The sequence below is a fragment of the Kogia breviceps genome, chromosome 13 (genome assembly GCF_026419965.1).
Source record: "Kogia breviceps isolate mKogBre1 chromosome 13, mKogBre1 haplotype 1, whole genome shotgun sequence".
NCBI lineage: Eukaryota > Metazoa > Chordata > Mammalia > Artiodactyla > Physeteridae > Kogia > Kogia breviceps.
Genome location: NC_081322.1, coordinates 6,569,827 through 6,591,417, shown reverse-complemented (window position 1 = coordinate 6,591,417; position 21,591 = coordinate 6,569,827). Strand labels below are relative to the sequence as shown.

At 38.4% G+C, this 21,591-nt stretch overlaps 1 protein-coding gene across 3 annotated transcripts in view; it reads left to right on the top strand.

Moving 5' to 3' along the window:
• The window catches only part of MYO6 (myosin VI), a 145,708-nt gene extending 125,368 nt beyond the window's left edge, over positions 1–20,340 (top strand). For 2 of the 3 annotated variants that reach the window (XM_059083086.2, XM_067011286.1), the window contains exons 28-33: positions 11–171; positions 9,845–9,948; positions 11,414–11,545; positions 15,308–15,334; positions 17,766–17,984; positions 18,514–20,340. In XM_059083086.2, coding sequence (XP_058939069.1) covers positions 11–171; positions 9,845–9,948; positions 11,414–11,545; positions 15,308–15,334; positions 17,766–17,984; positions 18,514–18,713 — 843 coding nt within the window. In that variant the 3' untranslated portion in view covers positions 18,714–20,340. The remainder of the gene's footprint in view (positions 1–10; positions 172–9,844; positions 9,949–11,413; positions 11,546–15,307; positions 15,335–17,765; positions 17,985–18,513) is intronic. The other variant, XM_059083087.2, reaches the window with a different exon arrangement.
• Positions 20,341–21,591: the final 1,251 nt, after the last annotated feature.

The following is a 21,591-nucleotide window of genomic DNA, read 5'->3' as shown; positions in this document are numbered from 1 at the left end:
GTGCTGGCAGGCGGAGGTGGAGGCGCAGCTGGCCCGGCAGCGGGAGGAGGAGTCCCAGCAGCAGGCGGTCCTGGAGCAGGAGCGCCGAGACCGGGAGCTGGCGCTGCGGATCGCGCAGAGCGAGGCGGAGCTCATCAGCGACGAGGCGCAGGTGGACCCGGCGCTGCGCAGGTACCGCGCGCGGAGCGAGGCGGGGCGGGGTGGGGCGGGGTGGGGCGGGGCGGGGCGGGGCAGAGGGGGCGGGGCTTTCCGCGGCGGAGGGGGCGGGGCTTTGCCTCTTGATCTCCCTGCCTGCCTCTTTGCAGCGTTAGGGTAGGCGAAAGTCCTATTCCTTAGGTCCTGGTACATTTGCCATTTAAAAATGATTTATATTCACTTTTACACCACCCAAGTGCATGAAGCTATTGATTTCATCAAACTGTTAAACTATTGAAAGTTGAAGCTGATATTTCAGTTCTTGAGTAGTTTAAGAAAATATCTTAAGTTTTACTCTGAAATTATCAGAGTATTGTCTAAAGGGTAGACAATTTCTAAGTATCTGCTGTTCAACACTGGCATAAAAATCAGTGAATATGTTATAATCCAGTTTAATATTTTTGAGGTTGGTATTCAGTACTTTCCTAATGCAAATTTAAAATATATGTCATATACCCTAACACTTTAGAAATTTTACGCATACACACACGCTTCCCCCAGCTTCCCCATGATTTAGAATAAGTAGATCTCCCTTTCCAAGAAGGAAGCTTAATCACATTGAAATACTTTGACTCCTCACGTTTCTGCATTATCTCTCAATAGTATGGAGTGTGGAGGAACACGGAAGTTCTTATTAAAAGTTGCAGGAAGGTTTTACTATAACAGATTCATTTTTTTAAAAGTACAGAATGTAGAAACATTCGTTATTGTTATTATTTACTTGTAAAAACAAAGCAGACTAGTCTGTAGGGTTCCTTTATGTGTAGGTATATTGTGTATATATTGAGAGGCACATAGAAGGGTGTAACCATGCTCTTCAGAATGTCAGAGCACTGTTTATGACAAAATAATTAAAATACGACCACTAGATGTTGCTGTTTCCTTGTGAAAGAAAAAAAAAACTTGGTCCACCGCCTTGCAAGGTGGTGATTAGATTTTATTTGGCTGAAAACGAAGATAGAGAAGGCACAGAGTACGTTAAATCGCCTTCACACTTTTTCTAGTAAATGATTATATCGGGGAGCTCTGGAGTCTGAATTGCATATGAAAGTTATATTGAAATAAACTGAATATGCCTATGTGTTATAATAATTGTTGAGCTCTTTGGTTTGGGTTCACTGTTTGGGTTCTTTATTAACATTTCACTATAATTAAGATATTTTGGCTCGCCTGTGGCTTTTGTAACTGCAGACTTCGCTCAGCTGCTGTTCGGTTCCTGTGTTTGGGTGGCTTGGCGGAGCCTTTGTGGACAAGTGACTAGTGGCCTCGGCCAGGCTCCTAATGAACCAAGCAGTGGCCCTGATGTGTGTGAGGAAATCCTGCACTTGACAGAGCTGACTTTATTATGGTTGAAGCTTGTTAGTGAGAGACTCATTAATGGAGTCATTGTTGGCGTTTATGGCTTAACTCTGTGTTTAATTAAGCATTTAAAATATTTAGCTCTGTCCAGCATCATTCCAGGTAATATGAGTAAGATGCTGGCTCATGCGTGGGCTCCTTCTCATCCTGAAAAAGATGCACTTCTTCCAACGTGAGTGGTCTCAGAGAAAGAGTGGACCATTTAGGACCTTTAACTTAAGGGAGGAGTTACCTATGATTTAAGTTAAACAGAATTAACTAGGTAATGGGACCACTACCAAGTAATTAGGAGATACTCACGCAGTTACGACTTGAACCCCGCAGAAGAGTTAGTTTAGTTCTCCTGTGGGACAGCCTTAGGAATGGTGTCCCTCCCTGGACTGTCCCTTCAGGTCCTGTCTGCCAGCTGTCTTCCAGGAAGAGAGCTGACCCTCAGGTCCCCATGAACTCCTTCCCTTCTGAACTGCCAGGTTATTTTTTTATACACTGTACTAAAAGCATTAGCACTTCATTGTGGATATGATGTTCTCTATAGATTTTCCGTGTTTGATAATTTTATCTTACTCCATGGGCTACATCTAAATGTTTTTGAATGTTTATGTCACCTTTGTTAGCACTGAATTCTTTCTAACATATTTATGAGTAAGAACCTCTCTAAGTAACTCTCTTCTTAATATATGGCATGAAAATGTTCTTGGGTTCTGTGATACATTAAAAAACAACTTCAAGTTACTTTTCCAGCTTGGATTCCCATCCAGTAACTTCTAAGTAAGAATTGTTTCCTGCATACGTAATATATTTTAAAATAGCTCAATCAATTACACATGATCCTGATGCAAAGTAATGAATTTACACTACCTTAAATTATAAAATAATATCTAGATTCTATTAAAAACAAACACACAAACCTCACATGAATGAGTTTTTAATCTAGATGTACTATATTCACTCTTTAATTTTCACAGAATGCCTTTAGTTTATTTTTTTCTAATCATTTGTAATGAAGATTTAAAAACATTAAAATTCTGAGTGTTCTCATACATAGATTACGTAGAGATAATGGGGTTTTTGAAATCAATTTGCAAAGTCATTGAAATACAAATTCGGCACAATCCAGATTTTCACAGTTCGGAATTGGTTATGGTATTGACTAAAATATACGTATTCTTTTCACAGGATTAATGGAGCAGGACCCAAAATGACACCGTATGTCATTTCCCTTTTAAAACTGATTGAATCATATAACGTTTTTTTTTTTTTTCCTTCTTTATTAGGTTGTGGATACTTTTTAGGAGAAACATTTTCCTCATTGAAGTAAATTTTACATCATTATCATCATAATTATTATTTTGCCCAGGAAAAATGTTTAATGCTCCTGTTTGGTGCTCAATCACAGTAGTTTATGATTTGGTGTCTTTCTTTGTGTTTGCTCACTTTGTTTAAACTTTAATACCCATCTTGTTTTATGTGTTTTTAATTATCCCTTACTTATGTCGTTATAAAAGTAGATGTAGAGATATAAATAAGAATAAATAAAATATTTAAAGTATTTGAGTCATGGCAGATAGCTTAGTTTTCCGTATATATAATAATAGTTCATTCTGCTAATATCTAAAATAGCTCATAATCTAAAGTTATATATGTAATGCTAACATTGGTGCTTGTGTATCTTTTTGTTATGAAAATCTCCCCACAGAGAGAGAGTCTAAGTAGCAATAGGGATATACATATAAATTATACTTTATATGCGTAAAGTATATTTTTTCATATATTTTTACATATGTGCTATATGTATATAATTTTGAAATATATTTAGAATCTGAATTTTAGTAGCTTTTAGGACTCCAAGTGTACCCCTTATAGTGATGGTTCTTAACTCTTCAGACCCCAGTACCAATAACAAATGCTTTATGAATGATGCAACCTACATTAATAATTCTCTCTAAACAATACATGTAAAAGAGAAATAAAAGAACAGTAATTTATAATTATTTATTTTATTATATTTACTTTAATATGAAAGTGCTTGCTCACAACTACAGGAAAATGTAGTCAGGTACTCAGATGTTTTCACATATACATAGAATCACCATGAGTGCAGCAGCTACAAATGCAAATTGATATGACTGTTGTATCAGTCAGTTAAGTGCCACGAAATTGTGAACAGCCCTTTGTAAAGTTCTGAACAGAGTTAGACACGGTGTCCTCTCCATTATACAGTAGTGGAGAAATTCCTAGAGAAATTCTGTGACTATTAAAACCATGCAAAAAAAAAATGGTTGTTTTGCATGTAGAACTTTATGTATAACTACGTGTATATAGTTTACGTGTAACTATATGTATATGTGCGTTTCACCTCTACATGTCTGGCGGACATGTTAAAGTCACATGGGACGTAGGGCAGTTCTTCTTGCGCAGGACATTTGGCGTCCCTGACCCCTCACCTCATCAGGTGCCAGCAGTGGGCTCTCATAGCATCGTCGTTCCCGCAGCGCACCACAAATTCTGAAACGTATCTCTGAGTGGGTGCCGTTGCATCCGCGGCTTCATAGTTACCATTTGAGCTCGAATTAAATAAGCCTAGCAACCAGCTGATGTCTGAGGTGAAGCTGTGAGCATTTGCATGCAGGTTGGAAAAATCAGAAGGAAAAAGAAAACACCTGGATGCAGGAGCCGTTTTTATCCAGTATATCTGGTGCAGCTCCTAGAGCAGCAGCATGCTCAGGTGGGATGTTGAATCAGTAGAGATTGCCCGTGCAGCGTGGGTGGTGGCGAGGGCATCTGCGTATGACATCTCCATATGGCGAACGGACTGTGGAGGAAAGAGCTTTGAAAGGCCGTGCATTCCCTTGAAATCTGCTGTGGGAGAAGAAATGTGAAGTTAGGAAATCTTATTAGTTGGATTTTATTTGCTGATATTTGTGTTATTTTACTTTGCGTTTGTTGCCCCTTGATCACCGGTTTTGAAAGATTACTTTTTCTCCGACTGTGCCTGCTTGGCTAGACCTCTGTCAGCTCCGAGCCTTAGCCAGTGTTCCTCACAAGGACGGAGAGAGTCCTCTGCTCGTTTGTAATCAGGGTCCCAGCTCTTGGCCGGCATCCGGAAAACTGAGCCCTGAGGCAAACACAGCCGTCTCCTTTTCTTTTGATTTTTGCTGACTTATAAGATTTTGAGGTTACCAGAGTCTGATGAATGGAATGACTGAGAAAATGATTAATTATGAAGGACGAGCACAAGGGACAGGAAAATAAAATACTGATGAAGTTGATGAACACGATGACACGAACATTCCATTTCACAGAATTAAGCAAATTTTGAGAAAAGTTACACTCTTCTGGGTAATAAAAGGAAAGCAAGTTTTTGCCGTTGGGACATGTTTATCCTTGAAAGGTCAGAACACTTCAGATCTTTAACAAGTGCTTGATGCATTTGAATTTTCTTAGGCATGCTTTGATTCAGAATTTTAGAGCTTTGAGTATATCAGACTCTTATTTAAACTCTGGCACTATTAAATAGATCAGTTTGGTTTACCACTATTATACCTTGTCTAATTAATATTTACTAAGCTACCCTGGTGCAAAAATCCTTGTATAGAATCTGTATCCTGCCAAGTTACCTGTATACATTTAGAACATGCTGATTATATTCTATCCATAAAAATATCACAGAAGCATGGCTCTCATGAGATTTTATCTAAAAGTTTCTACTGCAAAAATGAAGTGCAAGTAACTTTAAGTGGGTTTAAACAAAAATTTTGCTGTACTGTATGGCTATGTATATTGAAAAGTATATTATCGACTTTTACGAAGTAAAATAATAGTGTGTGGTTAGTAAAGCAACCATCCCATTGAAAATATAAATTTTAATTATACTTTTAGATCTTTTAAGTAATGTGTATAGTTGTCTCTTATCTAATTATGTTGTATTATCATTTTTCTTATAGGGAACAAATGGCGAAAGAAATGTCAGAAATTTTGAGTAGGTTAGTGCAGTGTAATTTGGGGAAATGAACGTCACCTCAAAATCATATTTTTTAAATTACTTTTCTTCATTCGGACCAGAACCTGTGATATGAGTAGCCTGTCCTTTCCATGTAAATTTTCGGTACGAGAAATGTGACTCTGCCCTCAGGCCACCCTAACATAAAAAAAGGTAAAAAAAAAAAAACCCAGTGTTCCTCTAAATTGGCATTTTTCAGCGGGGATACCACTGGCATTTTGGTTGAGGCTATATTCCCTGTCGGCAGTACTGTCGGGCTTACCATGAGCCCCTACCAGTTCAGTCTCCGTAGGGGAGCCCTTCCTGTCCTTGGGCCCGCTGCGCCTGGTTGCAGGGGACGTGAGGAAGGGTGGGGCTCCGGGCGGCCCCTGTCCACCACAGCACAGAGGTGGGACACCACCGGTGTACAAGTTGAGCCACCAAGGAATATACCTTCCCAGCAGGATCTGGTCCATTATCAAGTGGATATGAATCAATAACATTTTAACTTTCGGCTCTGAAGTTGCAGAGTTAATTGAAAGTGTTAAAATTAATATATTTTTTTAAATCAAAAGTCGGTTTTGCTACTACCTTACTCTGTATTTCACATGATTATCTTTATCACAAGTCTAAATAATCAGTAAATGAAGGTGTACCTTCATTTTACTATTTTAATAACTCCAAAGATTGGGGGGGAGCATTTAAATGAATTTGATTTGTGTACTTCTTACGATGCTGAATGTGCTTCTTCTAGCAGGTGTATTTTTGTTTGACGTAACATGAATGAAAAGTTAGTAATAGTAAAAACATATTAATAGTTTGGATTCAGTGTGATTTTTAAAAGTATCAAAACACCTTATGTATATCAACATCTCGTATATATTCTGAGTCTATAAAACCATATTGTGTAGATTCACTTTCTCTTTCAGTAGGAAAGAAAACAATAACAGAACCCCATAATTTCAGCTGCTTTTCTAGAAAAGACTGGTAGAAGAGCTAGGAAGAAAAAATTTGTTTGTTAGTTTGTTGAATGGTGGTTTCAGGATGTAGGAAAAAAAGAGAATATTTGAATAATGTTGAAAGCATAACTTATTGTTAAGGGTAATAGAGAAAGCTTGCTGACACACAGCTGGCTCTTTTTGAGCAAAGCAATTAAGAAAAAGCTCCATGGAGAATGGCCAGTCACACAGCTTATGAAAAGAAGAGGTTCTGCAGTAAACTTGAAACAGATTTTTTTTTTTTTTTTTTTTTTGCGGTACGCGGGCCTCTCACTGCTGTGGCCTCTCCCGCTGCGGAGCACAGGCTCCGGACGCGCAGGCTCAGCGGCCATGGCTCACGGGCCCAGCCGCTCCGCGGCACGTGGGATCTTCCCGGACCGGGGCGCGAACCCGCGTCCCCTGCATCGGCAGGCGGACGCTCAACCACTGCGCCACCAGGGAAGCCCTGAAACAGATTTTAACCATGAAAATGCAGGAAGGACTAAATGGGCACACATTATTCTTTAGCCAGGCTTGTAAGTAACTAAAAATCATCATGTCTAACAGTTTTTAAGTATGTAGGGTGAAGTATGCTGTTTTTATTCTCTAAAAGGAAAGCATAAATAGGCCTTTTAAAGAGGCAAAAGTACCTTATTTGTTTCATTGTTAAGCTTAATGCTGAAGGAATAATTTTCCGTATTTCAGGAAGGAGGGTACATATTTTCTAGCATCACTTTTAAATAACATCAGTCTCATCAAGCGTCTGTGTCTTGACTGTTTGCCGAGGTCGCTGTTGTCTTTCAAAAGGTAGAATGCTGAGAAAGTATGAGCTTATTTTCAGTATATTATACCACGATCACCCCTCTTTAAGAGGAAGGTTTTCCAGGTGGTAGATCACAAAGGGGAAATGCTTTGTGTGATACCCAAGAAGCAATATTTTAGTTCTTTAATATTTAGTTCTTTTAATATTGTGCCATCTTCTTTTCATGTCTTGAAATATGATGTATTTAAATTCTTCCTTTGTTACATTGAGCTTAAAAGTTCACTTGCAGCTTATTCTGAGTGTCTGCTATGTGGCAAGTGTAATCTTTTGCTGAAAAATAACGTTCATTTTTACAGAAAAGAAATTTTTCCTGTATTTTTAGAATAATTATTTCAAATTATGCGTATAGAAACAAATCTTAAGTGCTCAGTAGCACTGCTATGAAAAAGCTTATCCCATTTAACTTTTAAATTACTTATTCTATTTTTTATATTTTAAATACATGTATTTTATTTTTTAAATTTTTTTAACATCTTTATTGGAGTGTAATTGCTTTACAATGGTGTGTTAGTTTCTGCTTTATAACAGAGTGAATCAGTTATACATATACACATGTTCCCATATCTCCTCCCTCTTGTGTCTCCCTCCCTCCCACCCTCCCTATCCCACCCCTCTAGGTCGTCACAAACCACCTGGCTGATCTCCCTGTGCTATGCGGCTGCTTCCCACTAGCTACCTATTATACGTTTGGTAGTGTATATATGTCCATGCCACTCTCTCACTTCGTCCCAGCTTACCCTTCCCCCTCCCCGTGTCCTCAAGTCCATTCTCTACGTCTGCGTCTCCGTTCCCGTCTTACCCCTAGGTTCTTCATGACCTTTTTTATATTTTAAATGTACGTATTTTATTTTTTACTTCTTTCCTCTTTTCCCACTCAAATGTTCCTTCTACATGGGGCAAGGTAAAGCACTTGTGCCCTTTCAAATCTCTGTTATCTGTCTCAGGACCTGCAGCCTTTGCCTTTAATTCACTAGTTGTCATATGATTACTCACTAAATACGAGGGTGTGGTTTTATCTGCTTACAGAACTTTTCTAAGTATTTTTAACACAGAAGCTCAAAAGTCACGGGAGTTTCCAGGCTCCAGCAGCTCTTTTAGCGTGTCTCTAAAGACTCGGGCAGAGGGTGGTAGTTTGGCTACTCCCCTGGGGACCTCTGAACATCCAGATGCCCAGGGAGAGTCTGAGCCATTAGGAGTGGTGGGGCTTGGCCATCTGCAGGTTCCAGTAGTCTGCAGGTGATTGGCTCATAAACAAACCCTTCATGTGCCTCTAATGATCTTAAAGTATGTTGAGGAGTTCTCTTTTGATTAAAAAAAAAATTTCAATTGAAGTATAGTTGATTTACAATATCATGTAAGTGTCAGGTGTACAGCACAGCGATTCAGTTATACACACACACACACACACACACACACACATATACACACACATACTTTTTCTCATTCTTTTCCCTTATTACATAATATTGAGTTTAGTTCCTGTGCTATATAGTAGGTCATTGCTGGTTATCTAGTCTATACATAGTAGTGTGTATATGTTAATTCCACCCTCCCAATTTACCCCTCCCCACCCCCTTTCCCCTTTGGTAACCATAAATTTGTTTTCTGTGTCTCATCTCTTTCTGTTTTGGAAATAAGTTCATTTGTGTCTTTTTATTTCTTTTAGATTCCACATATAAGCAATATCATATGATGTTTGTCTTTGTCTGACTTACTTCACTTAGTATGATAATCTTTAGGTCCATCCGTGTTGCTGCAAATGGCATTATTTCCTCCTTTTTTATGGCTGGGTAATATTCCATTGTATATATGGACCACATCTTCTTGAACCAATCATCTGTTGATGGACACTTAGGTTGCTTCCATGTCTTGGCTGTTGTAAATAGTGCTGCTATGAACATTGGGGTGCGTGTATCTTTTCAAATTATGGTTTTCTCTGAGTATATGCCCAGGGGTGGGATTGCAGGATGATATGGTAGCTCTATTTTTAGTTTTTTAAGGAACCTCCATACGGTTCTCCATAGTGGCTGCACCAATGTACATTCCCACCAACAGTGCAAGAGGGTTTCCTTTTCTCCACACCCTCTCCAGCATTTGTTGTTTGTAGATTTTCTGATGATGGCCATTCTGACTGGTGTGAGGTGATCACCTCACTGTAGTTTTGATTTTGAGAAATATATGTAAATGTATTGTCTTGATGTTCATATATCCATGAGTCAGAAGATTTAAACTGACGCCTGGGGGAAGCCCATGGTACTAGAATATTGGAATCAGAATTTCTGATTGAAAATCTAATATGGCTGTTGAATGATGCACTGGAAAATTTTAATTCACCTGGGCATCCCGTAGTACACCATTCTTAATCTCGTCTGTCAAAGATACAAAAATTATTACATGTTTTTCCAGTACTTATTTCCAGTTCTCAAACTTAGGTTCACTTTCTTGCCTGTTTAGTCAACATTCCATTCGTGTTTCTAAGTTTAAATATGCAAAAATGTGTAATAATTACAGAGGCGCTGCTGTGCAGGCCACCAAGGCGGCTGCTGGTACCAAGAAACATGATCTTAGTAAATGGAAATACGCAGAACTACGCGATACCATCAATACTTCTTGCGGTAAGTGTATATGGGGAGGGTCAAAAGTGGGAAGACACTATCGCTCTCAGGTAATAGGAAGTAAATACCTAGACTGGGATGGGAGTTGTTTTCCTGTAAATTAGTTTAAGTCATTCTCTTTGTTACTCTCACCTTGAAATGAAGACCTAGTTTATTCACAAAGCTAAAAGAAAGACACGCCTATTAAGGTAAATTCATTTTGCCCATCTCTTGCCGAGGCCAGAGAGGAAAAGCATAGAGGAATTATGGTTTGGGCTCATTAATGACTGACCCTTCTAATGTTATCCAGAATAGTTAAATACCTGTATATCAGACTATTTTGGTCTATGAATGCAAAGTAAAAAAATGGCAATGGAGTCCTTCCCTCTTAAAGCTATTTTTCGCCCAATGGAAGAGAGTAAAAGGCTGCATCCAGAGAATCCCACACAGTTGTGTTCACGTATAAATCACAGTGTTTGAGTTCAGGACACTGTAACTGCGACTTCAAGTGTCATGATCGTACAGGACGCCTCACTATGTTCTTTCCCTCTTCCCAGAGTTTATCTGCCTAATTACAAATGTAAAAAACTTGGTACATGTAAATCTAGCTTGTGTTTGAACACAGTGACTTCTTATTCTGTTGTCGTGGTCTGTAACCCTGGACAAGTGACTTAACCTTCCTTTTTCAAGTTCTTCATCTATAAAAGACCTATTTAGTCCAGGGTTCTTGCGTGGAGGAAAGATATAACGTAGTAATAATGTTTAAGAAAAGGCTCTGTAAGTGTAAAAGATAGTATTACAATGAAATGCTCATCTTTATCAATAATTAGTTTACTTTTGATTTTGTACTGTTAATTTAAAAATGAAATCTTCATTTAAAAATCTATATGTTAAAGAGAAACAGAATTGAGTTATTTGTAGTGAGGTGGATGGACCTAGATTCTGTCCTACAGAGTGAAGTAAGTCAGAAAGAGAGAAACAAATACATATGCTAACACATATATATGGAATCTTAAAAATAAAAAAAAAACTCTGAAGAACCTTGGGGTAGGACAGTCATAGAGATGCAGACGTAGAGAATGGACTTGAGGACACGGGGGGGGGAAGGGTAAGCTGGGACGAAGTGAGAGAGTGGCATGGACTTATATACACTACCACATGTAAAACAGATAGCTAGTGGGAAGCAGCCGCTTAGCACAGGGAGATCAGCTCGGTGCTTTGTGACCACCTAGAGGGGTGGGATAGGGAGGGTGGGAGGGAGATGCAAGAGGGAGGGGATATGGGGATATATGTATACGTATAGCTGATTCATTTTGTTATACAGCAGAAATTAACCCAACATTGTAAAGCAGTTATGCTCCAGTAAAGATGTTAAAAACGTATATATTTATGCCACAGGATAATTATGCTAGACAACTAAATTAGGATGTTAATTGCCTTTGTTTTTTTTTTTTTTTTTTTTTTACTCTCTCTGTATAATTGATAGATATTGAGCTACTGGCAGCTTGCAGAGAAGAATTTCATAGGAGACTAAAAGTGTATCATGCTTGGAAATCTAAGAACAAGAAGAGAAACACTGAAACAGAGCAACGTGCTCCAAAGTCTGTTACTGATTATGGTAAAAACAAATCTGTACTTTTGAATGTTCCAAAGTATATGTATATAAAAAGTATATGTATATAATTACGTGTAACTATACATAAGGCATTTGAGTAAAATTGTCCAATATAAATTTTCTCTTACTTTAGAACTGTGGGTCCACTGAATCTAACACAACCATGATGGCTCATCTTTCAAAGTATTATTTCTGTTAGATACATCTTTTTTTTTTTTTTTTTTTTAAATTTATTTATTTATTTACGGTATGCGGGCCTCTCACTGTTGTGGCCTCTCCCGTTGCGGAGCACAGGCTCCAGACGCGCAGGCTCAGCGGCCACGGCTCACGGGCCCAGCCGCTCCGCGGCATGTGGGATCCTCCCGGACCGGGGCACGAACCCGTGTCCCCCGCATCGGCAGGCGGACTCTCAACCACTGCGCCACCAGGGAAGCCCTAGATACATCTTTAAAGTCATATTTGTTTAAAAGTATTGAATTTACTTGTTAAGATAAATTCTGGAGGTAAGAATAATCTTGTCCATACTGAGGAAGTTGTATGATAATGCTGTAAATACGTGTTCTTTCCACATACACATATATACACGTCTGTAAAGATTATGTGTGGAAATGTAAAGATTACTATGAAAAAAAGAATATTTACTGCAAATCTTATAAAACTGTGAAAATATGAGTGAGAAATAATAACTTGGTTTAGACCAGAGTTTTACCTAGACCAGAATTTGCTTTTTTGACTGAGATGCTAAGAATGAATTTTGTTCCTTTGTTATGCAAAAGACAAAGCTGTATACCTGAAATTGGAAAATAGAGCAGAATAGACATAACCTAGTAAAAGCAAGGACTAGCTTTAACATTAATTAAGAATACCTGTGATATGAGTTGTAATTTCAGTCTTAAAAGCAATAGTTGGAATTTCATTTATTCACCTTGCTACTGACTGGCACGATTTGTTAGGTTAATTCTGGCTCATGTCAAGGTGACAGCATATTTAATATCTTGTTTTAGAACGAGGTATATTCCCGACACTTGGTGGCATAGCCTAGCCATGTGTGACCCCAGCTGACTTAGAAAAGGAGCTCACAGTTATATTTTGCCTCCCTTACCGCCTTCCTAGCAAATAAAACAGTGTTTGATGAAAGTCAATTAAATGGTGAAATTTTAGTGTTTCTAAGATGTTGCAAAGATTAGATTGAGGAAGGGAAGTATTATGAGTAGTAAGAGAGATGTTAGTCTAATGACTGCTCACTGGTGTCCTCAGTCAGAATATAACTCTCTTGCAAGAGCAGTGAGCTTGCCCGCAGCTAAGAAGTGGCAGGAGGAAGGCCCTCTCAACCCTGATCTTCTGTGACCACCACTCTCTTCTCCAGTTTAAAAATTTGTCTCTGGGAAATGAAGATGACAGGATGATTCCATTATCTGTTCACTGTCTGTATCAAGTTTCTACCACAGTTGCTTTGTTTTGTAAAAATGGCAAAGGGCTATTCTTTTTTTTTTTTTTTGCGGGCCTCTCACTGCTGTGGCCTCTCCCGTTGTGGAGCGCAGGCTCCGGACACGCAGGCTCAGCGGCCATGGCTCACGGGCTCAGCCGCTCCGCGGCACGTGGGATCTTCCCGGACCGGGGCACGAACCCGCATCCCCTGCATCAGCAGGCAGATTCCCAACCACTGCGCCACCAGGGAAGCCCCAAAGGGCTATTCTTTTTAGCTATAATCTTTAGCTGTAATGTTCTAATCATGACCTTGAACTGATTGGGTTTCATTATGTTCTATTTCAGAATATATACATCTGCATGATTGTACTTCTTAAAACAAAAAAGAGGACTTCCCTGGTGGCGCGGTGGTTGAGAATCCGCCTGCCAATGCAGGGGACACGGGTTCGAGCCCCGGTCCGGGAAGATCCCACGTGCTGCGGAGCAACTAAGCCCGTGCGCCACAACTACTGAGCCTGCGCTCCAGAGCCCGCGAGTCACAACTACTGAAGCCCGCGCACCTAGAGCCCGTGCTCCGCAACAAGAGAAGCGACCGCAATGAGAAGCCCGCACACAGCAACGAAGCCAAAAATAAATAAATAAATATTTTTAAAAATAAATGTAATATTTGGCACATACATTCTTTTTTTAAATTAATTAATTTATTTATTTTTGGCTGTGTCAGGTCTTCGTTGCGACATGTGGGCTCTTTCGTTGCGGCACGTGGGCTTCTCTCTAGTTGTGGTGTGCGGACTCCAGAGCACGTGGGCTCTGTAGTTGCAGCACGCGGGCTTGGGCTTAGCTGCCCCGTGGCATGTGGGATCTTAGTTCCTTCACCAGGGATTGAACCCGTGTCCCCTGGATTGGAAGGTGGATTCTTAACCACTGGACCACCAGGGAAGTCCCCGGTACACACATTTTTAATGAATATATAAATATTTCATGTATTATTGTAGCAAACCAAACTTTGGTGCCTTCGTCACCCTACTTTACCCCCAAAGGATCAAATAACATGCAGCTTACCTTACTGGTTCCTATACTGTTTCCATTCATAAAGTACTTTTTGGAAGAACAACAGAGTAGATTAAGAAAATTGCTCAAGGGTCCCATCCAGGTAGATGAACAAAATTAGGAGTTGTGTAGGAACACACTCCTTCACATACGTAGCCTTCAGAGAATTTGAATGTAGGTCATTTTCAGCATAAAATGTAACTTCTGCCCTGAGAAGTACTTTTTTATTCTTCTCTTTATTTTTCTGTCATGTAAAATTCACTCTGACACAGGGGTGCAGTTAAAAGGAAAGGTGAAGGGTACCAAGATGCTTAACAGCTCACCTGAGAAAATTCTTTACATTAGGTGGTTTCCTAATGGTGCAAGCTGCTTGACCTTTAAAAGGAACTGCTCTGTAGTTTAAAATTAATTAGAAGGATTAGAATTCATTAATTCATTAGAATTCATGAATTCATTAATTTGAGAAAATAAAATGATGACCACTTATGGTCATTAGAATTCATGAATTCATTAATTTGAGAAAATAAAATGATGACCACTTACGATTAACAAAAATGTAACTTGGTATTATTGCCTTTAAGAGTAAGACATTGACAAGTGCTGGTAAATTCTTAAGTGTTAGGAGTTGGGAGGCTCAGATCCCTTTCTTGTGTGCTATGCTGGGTGAGTACACTCTCATCACATTTACCCCGGAAAGAGGCTTGCAGAAATAATTTTGGGGGGGCAGTGGAAAATTACCCAGTAAAGATTTACATTTACTTGCTTAAGACAATGACTTTGGAGAGTAGTTTTATTTCAGAGTTCCTAAATAAAAATGTTGTGAGTTTAAGATTTAAGACAATGTGAAGAAATTAAAACATGCTGAGTATATGTAAGTGTGGCAATGCTTCTTCTCTATATAAAAAGCATTTTTTAAATGAATTTATGAGTTATTCTCTTTTTTTTCCCTACAAAAATTCTACTAGTGCTTTAAAGGTACTTTCATCTTGATTATTATTAAGTCACTGTTTTGGATTTTTGTTTCGATATTACTGTGTTCGAAAATTACAATTTTGGTCCTCTTTGTATGTCCATCAAGGAGGATGTCCTAAAAACATAATCAAAATAGCTTTTAAAAAAATTGGAAAGCAGCATCTATGTAGGTAGTTCTGGGAGTATTTGGCTATGGATAGGGTATTTGTTAGTCACCACCTCCATTGATGGGAAGGCATTTATAAATTAGAAGAATGCTCATTTACCAGTTTTGGCATTTTTATCTTTTCTTCAACATAAAATATTTGTTCACAGATTTTGCACCATTTTTGAACAATTCACGTAAGTCAATGGGTGGTAACTCATGAGCTAACTGGAAGATGGGTTAAAAATACTTTATAAAGTACTAACTTCTTCTAAACATTGTTTTGCTACAATTTTAAGGTGAATTTAGTACATTAATGTTGGTTTATCTGTACTAAGATACCTCATTTGAGATGGTACTTTTCATTTGGATCACTCCAAAATATACATGCAGAACAAAATTTAATTAATCTGTTATTTCATCAAATTACTTCCTTTTTTAAAAAAAATTACTTCCTTTTTTTAAAAAAAAAAACTAGCATTTTAAACTGAGTATACCCAGTTCTTATTGTAGCAAAACTCTATCTTAATAAGCAGCTGATCTTTTAGAGTAAAGACTAACTTTAGGTGCTGGTTTCAAATACTGTGATGGCGTAAGCATTTCTGTCCGAAGAGATTTGAGTTTCGTATGATAATGTACACAAGCTTAATAGGATACCTCGTAATAGGAAGAGGAGATTATTCTGTTACTTTTACAGCTTCCTGTGATGCATGTGTTTTGATCATCTAAAAGCTCCGAGTCATCTTAGTGCACAGTAAATTTCTTCTAGAGTCAGTTGGGCAGTAATGATTTGAATATAATGCCATATTTATTTGCCACCTGGTTGGACATGATTTTTTTTTAGTGCTTCCAGTAATTTACAGACTTACAAATTTGAAACTTATTCACACTTTTGAAGATAACAATTGGATGTGAAAGAAATAGTTGGTTAGAAGATTCGTTTCAAGCTTTTGACGTCTGTATCTTTGTACTTTTCCAGATGAATATTCATTTCCAGGCTTCCCAAATACAATTTCATTTCTCACATTAGTAGAAAAAGCCATCCAGGACTTTCCATTGGGTTTCTAAATTTTACCCAATATATTAAGTTACGGGGGATTGTTATTTTGAAAGAAAAAAAAAGTAGTTTATACTAATGGGTGGCCATCAGTATCACTGCTTAAGATGGAGGGAAGGGTTTTTTTTTTTAATCCTTTTATAAAATGTCTTAGTTTTGAGTTAGTGTATTTTCTGCAAAGCAGGTAGTTTTTAAAACTCGAAATGGAAACACTGAACTGTAAGTTGTTTTGAGGGAACAGGAACGAGAGAATAAATAAGCTCATCTCTGGTAACATGCTAAAGGTGATACAGCTTTTTAAAGTCACTAACAAAACTGAGTCTCTTTCTTTCATAGGCCTATACAGCTTTGCTAACTGCTTTTTGCTTTCTCTTGTTTGCACGAAAATAAATTGAGCTGCTATAAAGCTTTTTGCTATTGGTGCAAAAAGTAGAATAAGAGTAATTTCATCCTTTCAGTACTTGCAAAGTCTTACAAAAGCCATGTGACTGTCCTTGACTTGTACGTATTATATAATTTTTCATTGACATACTTGGCTTTTCAGGGAGATTCTTAATTGAGCTGCAGTAAATGACTGGTCTACCTTTAAAGTTGTGAGCATAGAGCATATTAAACAGATTTACCAGAACTATGCTCCTGAAGATATAAAGTCATTGCCTCAGAGAACTGTATATTTTCAGAAAAAAAAAAAACCCACAACTCAACCGTTTAGTAATGGAAATTGTGCAAGGGAAGAGAGATGATATGAGCTCAATGCCCAGTGTTGGCAGAAAAGCAAGGATTTCCCTTTTCTATTGGCAAAGGAAACCAAATATTATACACGTTCCGCTTATCGCAGTGGATTTTATTCCAGGAGAAGTCTGGCTTCAGAGTGAGTAAATCTCTCTGAGTGAAAGTCCATGCTTACTGTTCCAGTTGTGTTGTTGTCGCCACGAAGTTGTCTAAGTTTTATTAGTAAAATATCTGTGTTACCTGGGCCATTTAAAATCCCAGAATCAGTTGGCAAAGGAGAAAACTTTTATGCCTTTCACTCTTTTGAGAAACTGTGATTAAATCGACAAATATCTAGAATCCCTCGGATTTGTGAAATTACTGTTTATTTGTTTCATCATAAATAGTCCTGCAAAAGTTATTCTGCAGCCTTTCATTTGAACTCTTTGGGGGAAAAAGTATAAATCTAGTAAATAGTACTAGTTTGCTTTCCTGCTGAGTGAGTTCGTTTTGTGTGCAGATGCAGTCATTTGTGGGAATCTGCCAGGGGCAGTTTGCTGCTGCGGCTGATGGTGTGTGTGTGTGTGTGTGTGTGTGTGTGTGTGTGTGTGTGTGTGTGTGTGTGTGTGTGTGTGTGTGTGTGTGTGTGTGTGTGTCTTCAGGGGAAGAAACTTCTAAGAAATCACCCTTTGAACTGTATTCATCTGTAGGCAGTTCCAATTTGCATTTTGTTTTAAGTTCACTGTTAGGAGGAGCCCCTCTTTCTGCTTTTGTAAAAATTCGTGGTGCACTGTAGCATTAAAGGCTGCTCTCCTTATCCCTTGGGCTGCTGGCGTGACTCTGCTTGTTCTCTGTGACAGCTCAGCAGAACCCGGCAGCTCAGCTCCCGGCCGGGCAGCAGGGGATCGAGATGAACCGGCAACAGCGCTTCTTCCGCATCCCGTTCATCCGCCCTGCGGACCAGTACAAAGACCCGCAGAACAAGAAGAAGGGCTGGTGGTACGCCCATTTCGATGGGCCGTGGATTGCCCGGCAGATGGAACTTCATCCTGACAAGCCACCCATCCTCCTGGTGGCTGGTGTGTACGATTCACATGCAAAATAATTTATAAAGCAGAAAAGGATTGTGTACCCTCTGAATGAAATGGTGTGATGTACAGTGTAACAATTCATTAAATTGCAGGGTTGAGGCGTGGAGCTTTGCAGTTAAGTCACATCAGTTGAGGATAACTTCTTTGCAATATGGAATTGCTTGGATTAATTATGTCCTTGTAGAGCACATAGAAACTTGTCTGTGTCCTAGGAACCTTTTCATGGGTGTGTGATGATATCATTTGCTTTGTAATGGTTATTTAAGGAAATGTAGCACTTTTATTAACCCTGGTAACTTGTTTGATCAACTGCATCCTCAGTACATTTTGCGATGGAACTTGGTGGAGGACACATTTGTTTCTGGTGAATTTATGAAGCAGATTTCAATCTTAGAGGAAGGAAATGGTTTTAAAAGTCCTCAAGTCTATGAGAATTGGTAGACATTTCAGGAATAAAGTTTACAATAAATGGTTCTGAAAGGAGGTATAGTAATTCTCTGACGTCTCATCTGTGCAGGTAAGGATGACATGGAGATGTGTGAGCTGAATCTTGAAGAGACAGGCCTGACTCGAAAGCGCGGTGCTGAGATTTTGCCAAGACAGTTTGAAGAAATTTGGGAACGCTGTGGAGGCATCCAGTATCTTCAGAAAGCAATTGAGAGCAGACAGGCCAGGCCCACCTATGCCACGGCCATGCTGCAGAATCTGTTAAAGTAGAAATTGCACTAGCCTTGCAGCTGGGAGCCCTTGCCATGGCACTAGATAGGGAGTGTGTCCCAGAGATTTAACCATTCCACGATCAAGTTAGAATTACTTATACAAAGTGAACAGATTTTATTAATCATGGCTTTTTGTTAATTTAAGGTTAATTATGGTAGTGAATTTGGGACCTAAAAATTATTTTCCTGTATCCAGCTGTAACTGTTAGACGTCTCATTATTGTAATTACTTGTTACACTTGGACAGACTCTTGACATTTCTCCTTCTTTGCCAACAGACTACCTTAAAGCCATCTGAATTGTTCTTTAGGAAAAGAAGTTTTTAAAAAATGCAGAATTCTTGCTTTTTAAGGATGGCTCAGTACTGTATAACTGGAATAAAGAGAACAGCTTCAATTTTCATACAAAAATTAAGGCACTTAAAATGATCAAGGCACTGATATTTTGATCTGAAAGCTGTGTACTTTCTATGCTAACTTTTTCAGAAATTCACGGAAATTTCCATCAATGGTGGAAATTTTCATTTTTTCCTCCTCTTTTGCAGTGTCTTAGTTTGAGTAAAGCAATTTACCTGAAGTTCTAGAATTCTGGAGAGAGCCTTGATGTATTTGATGCAATCTGTGATAAAGAAGGTACATAGTATCCTGCACAGATTTGTTTTGCTTTTCTATCACATTGTGTTGCTATAAGAATATGTTCTTATATTCCATGGACAAGTAAAGGAAATTCAGATCATTTAAATGCTTGAAAGTTTTGAGATAACTTTGTTTCATTTAGAAAAGGAAATAGGTTTTAGGTGGCAGTTTGGCTTAACTGGACTGAATTCAAATATTCTTTCAGTTTCATCTCAGTTGTGATTTTGTGTCAGAATCTTGTCCAAGTTGTTTCATGTGATTTAAACTAGTGTTCTGTTTCAAAACACCTTTGTTTTTTAAAAAAATTCCTATTGTCTCTTTTGGCCTTCGAGATTTTGGTAACTGTAGAGCTCTTTTATAAGCCTTGTGATTCAAAAACCCTGCACTGATGAATTGCTTGTTTCATGTAACTGATAATTCAAAAAAAAGTTTTGTGTGCTGTTTAGTTTTGATCAAATGTCAGCAGTTTCAAGCCTAATATTTATGACTTTCATATTAGGAATTGGGAAACAAACATACATCAAGGAGCTATGTTGACATAATCCTAAGGAGTCTTGTTTGTATTTTAGAATAAAATTAGAAAATAAAATGACTCTCTGTACTTTTTTCCCCCTGATGTTTAAAGACCCTAACCTCTGAAATGAATTTCCAGTGATTTTTTTTTTTTTTTTCCTAGAAAGAGTACCTCAGTTAGGAATGTATTTCCCAGCTGATTGGATTAGTGCTTCTGAGCTGGACACTGTTTTCAGAATTGCTTCTCTCATTATACGTTTTAGTAAAGACCTATTTATTTATTATGATACTGTGCAAACGATCGTCTTCTGTTAAAGAAAGTAACTGGTCCCTGTCTGTACTGTTGAGAATGTGAATGTGATTAGATTTTTAAGGCTGTATTACTGCATAGACTCACCCACCCTTGGGTCATTTGGTCCCTGTGATTTGGTGACAGAAGGTCTGGCTACTGAAAATAAATGTCCTGTTCTCCCCCTTCTTCTGACTCACCTTGAACTGGTGTTTTTATTTGTACAGGATAGTGAAGGATAAGCTTTTTTCTCAACTGGCAACAGACAGAGTCCTGGAAGAAAATTTAGTCACCAAATAGATTTTTAATGACTCGTGCCCTTAGCGCTGTTTCCAGAAACAGTTTTACGCGTGTCCTAGATACATGCAGGCGCTTGATGGAAAGCTAATCACACAGGTTAAATTATCGTAATGAGAGAACTTAAAGTTTTGAAGAATTTGTGAGAAATATATCACAGCAAGGCATTGTTACAGGTCTTTAATTTTTTTACTTTAATAGCTGATAAAATTATAGTCAGTCTTAAGCCATTTTGTTGCTAATTATGTCACACAGCTGTCCTAGAACATATCTATTTTAAGTAGTCTCCCGAGTTAATTGTGGCTCCAGGAGACTTGCCCTAATTCAGATAGACTCACAAGTCACCTACATACAACAGCTCTGCACACACAGAAGCCCCTTTGCCGGAGAAGCTTAGGACCTCCCTCATCCTTTAAGGGAAACAGCAGAGAGGGTGTTGTGAAAAATGTAGATGCAGCTTCTTTACAGGGTTCACAGTCAAACCCAGAAACACTAGGTGAAAACGGTATGAACCAAGTGTCAATTTATATTTTAATCAGTCATTTTAATTGAGATGTAAAATTAGAAGTTAAAATGAGCATAGTGTACATTAAGAACGAATTCTTCTCAGTGCTTGTCTCAGTACCAGTACCTTCCTTAGTGTATATGCTTTGCAAAGGTAGATGTACATAAAATATTAAAACTGAGAAAACAAGATGTTTTCACTTTCCATTACGGTGTAATTCCTAATTTCATTAACACATTTGAAGTACATATTGTGAGCTGTGGGTAGGCACTGAGAGAAAATTTCTCTAATACATACATTAAGAGAACAGTGACTTTTCTTAGTTGTAAGGTTGAGTAGCTGGCACCTTCTCAAAGGATTATATGAGGAAGAAGTAAAAGAGTGCACTTAGGAGCACAAGCCCGCCCCAAAGACATTCTGTTGTAACTCACATTCTGCTTCCTATAGTGACTTTTTCTAGGTCATTCTTTCCAGTAACATAGTGAACCCTTTTGTTTTGCAAACAACAAAACAAAAGATCATATCAGATCACAAAAGAAAAGCTCATCTTAAGTGGAACGCGGGTGGTATTTGTGGAAACTTAGAGAGTAGAAACAGGCACAAGGAATAATGAAGGTTTTGTAGTTTGATTAATTGG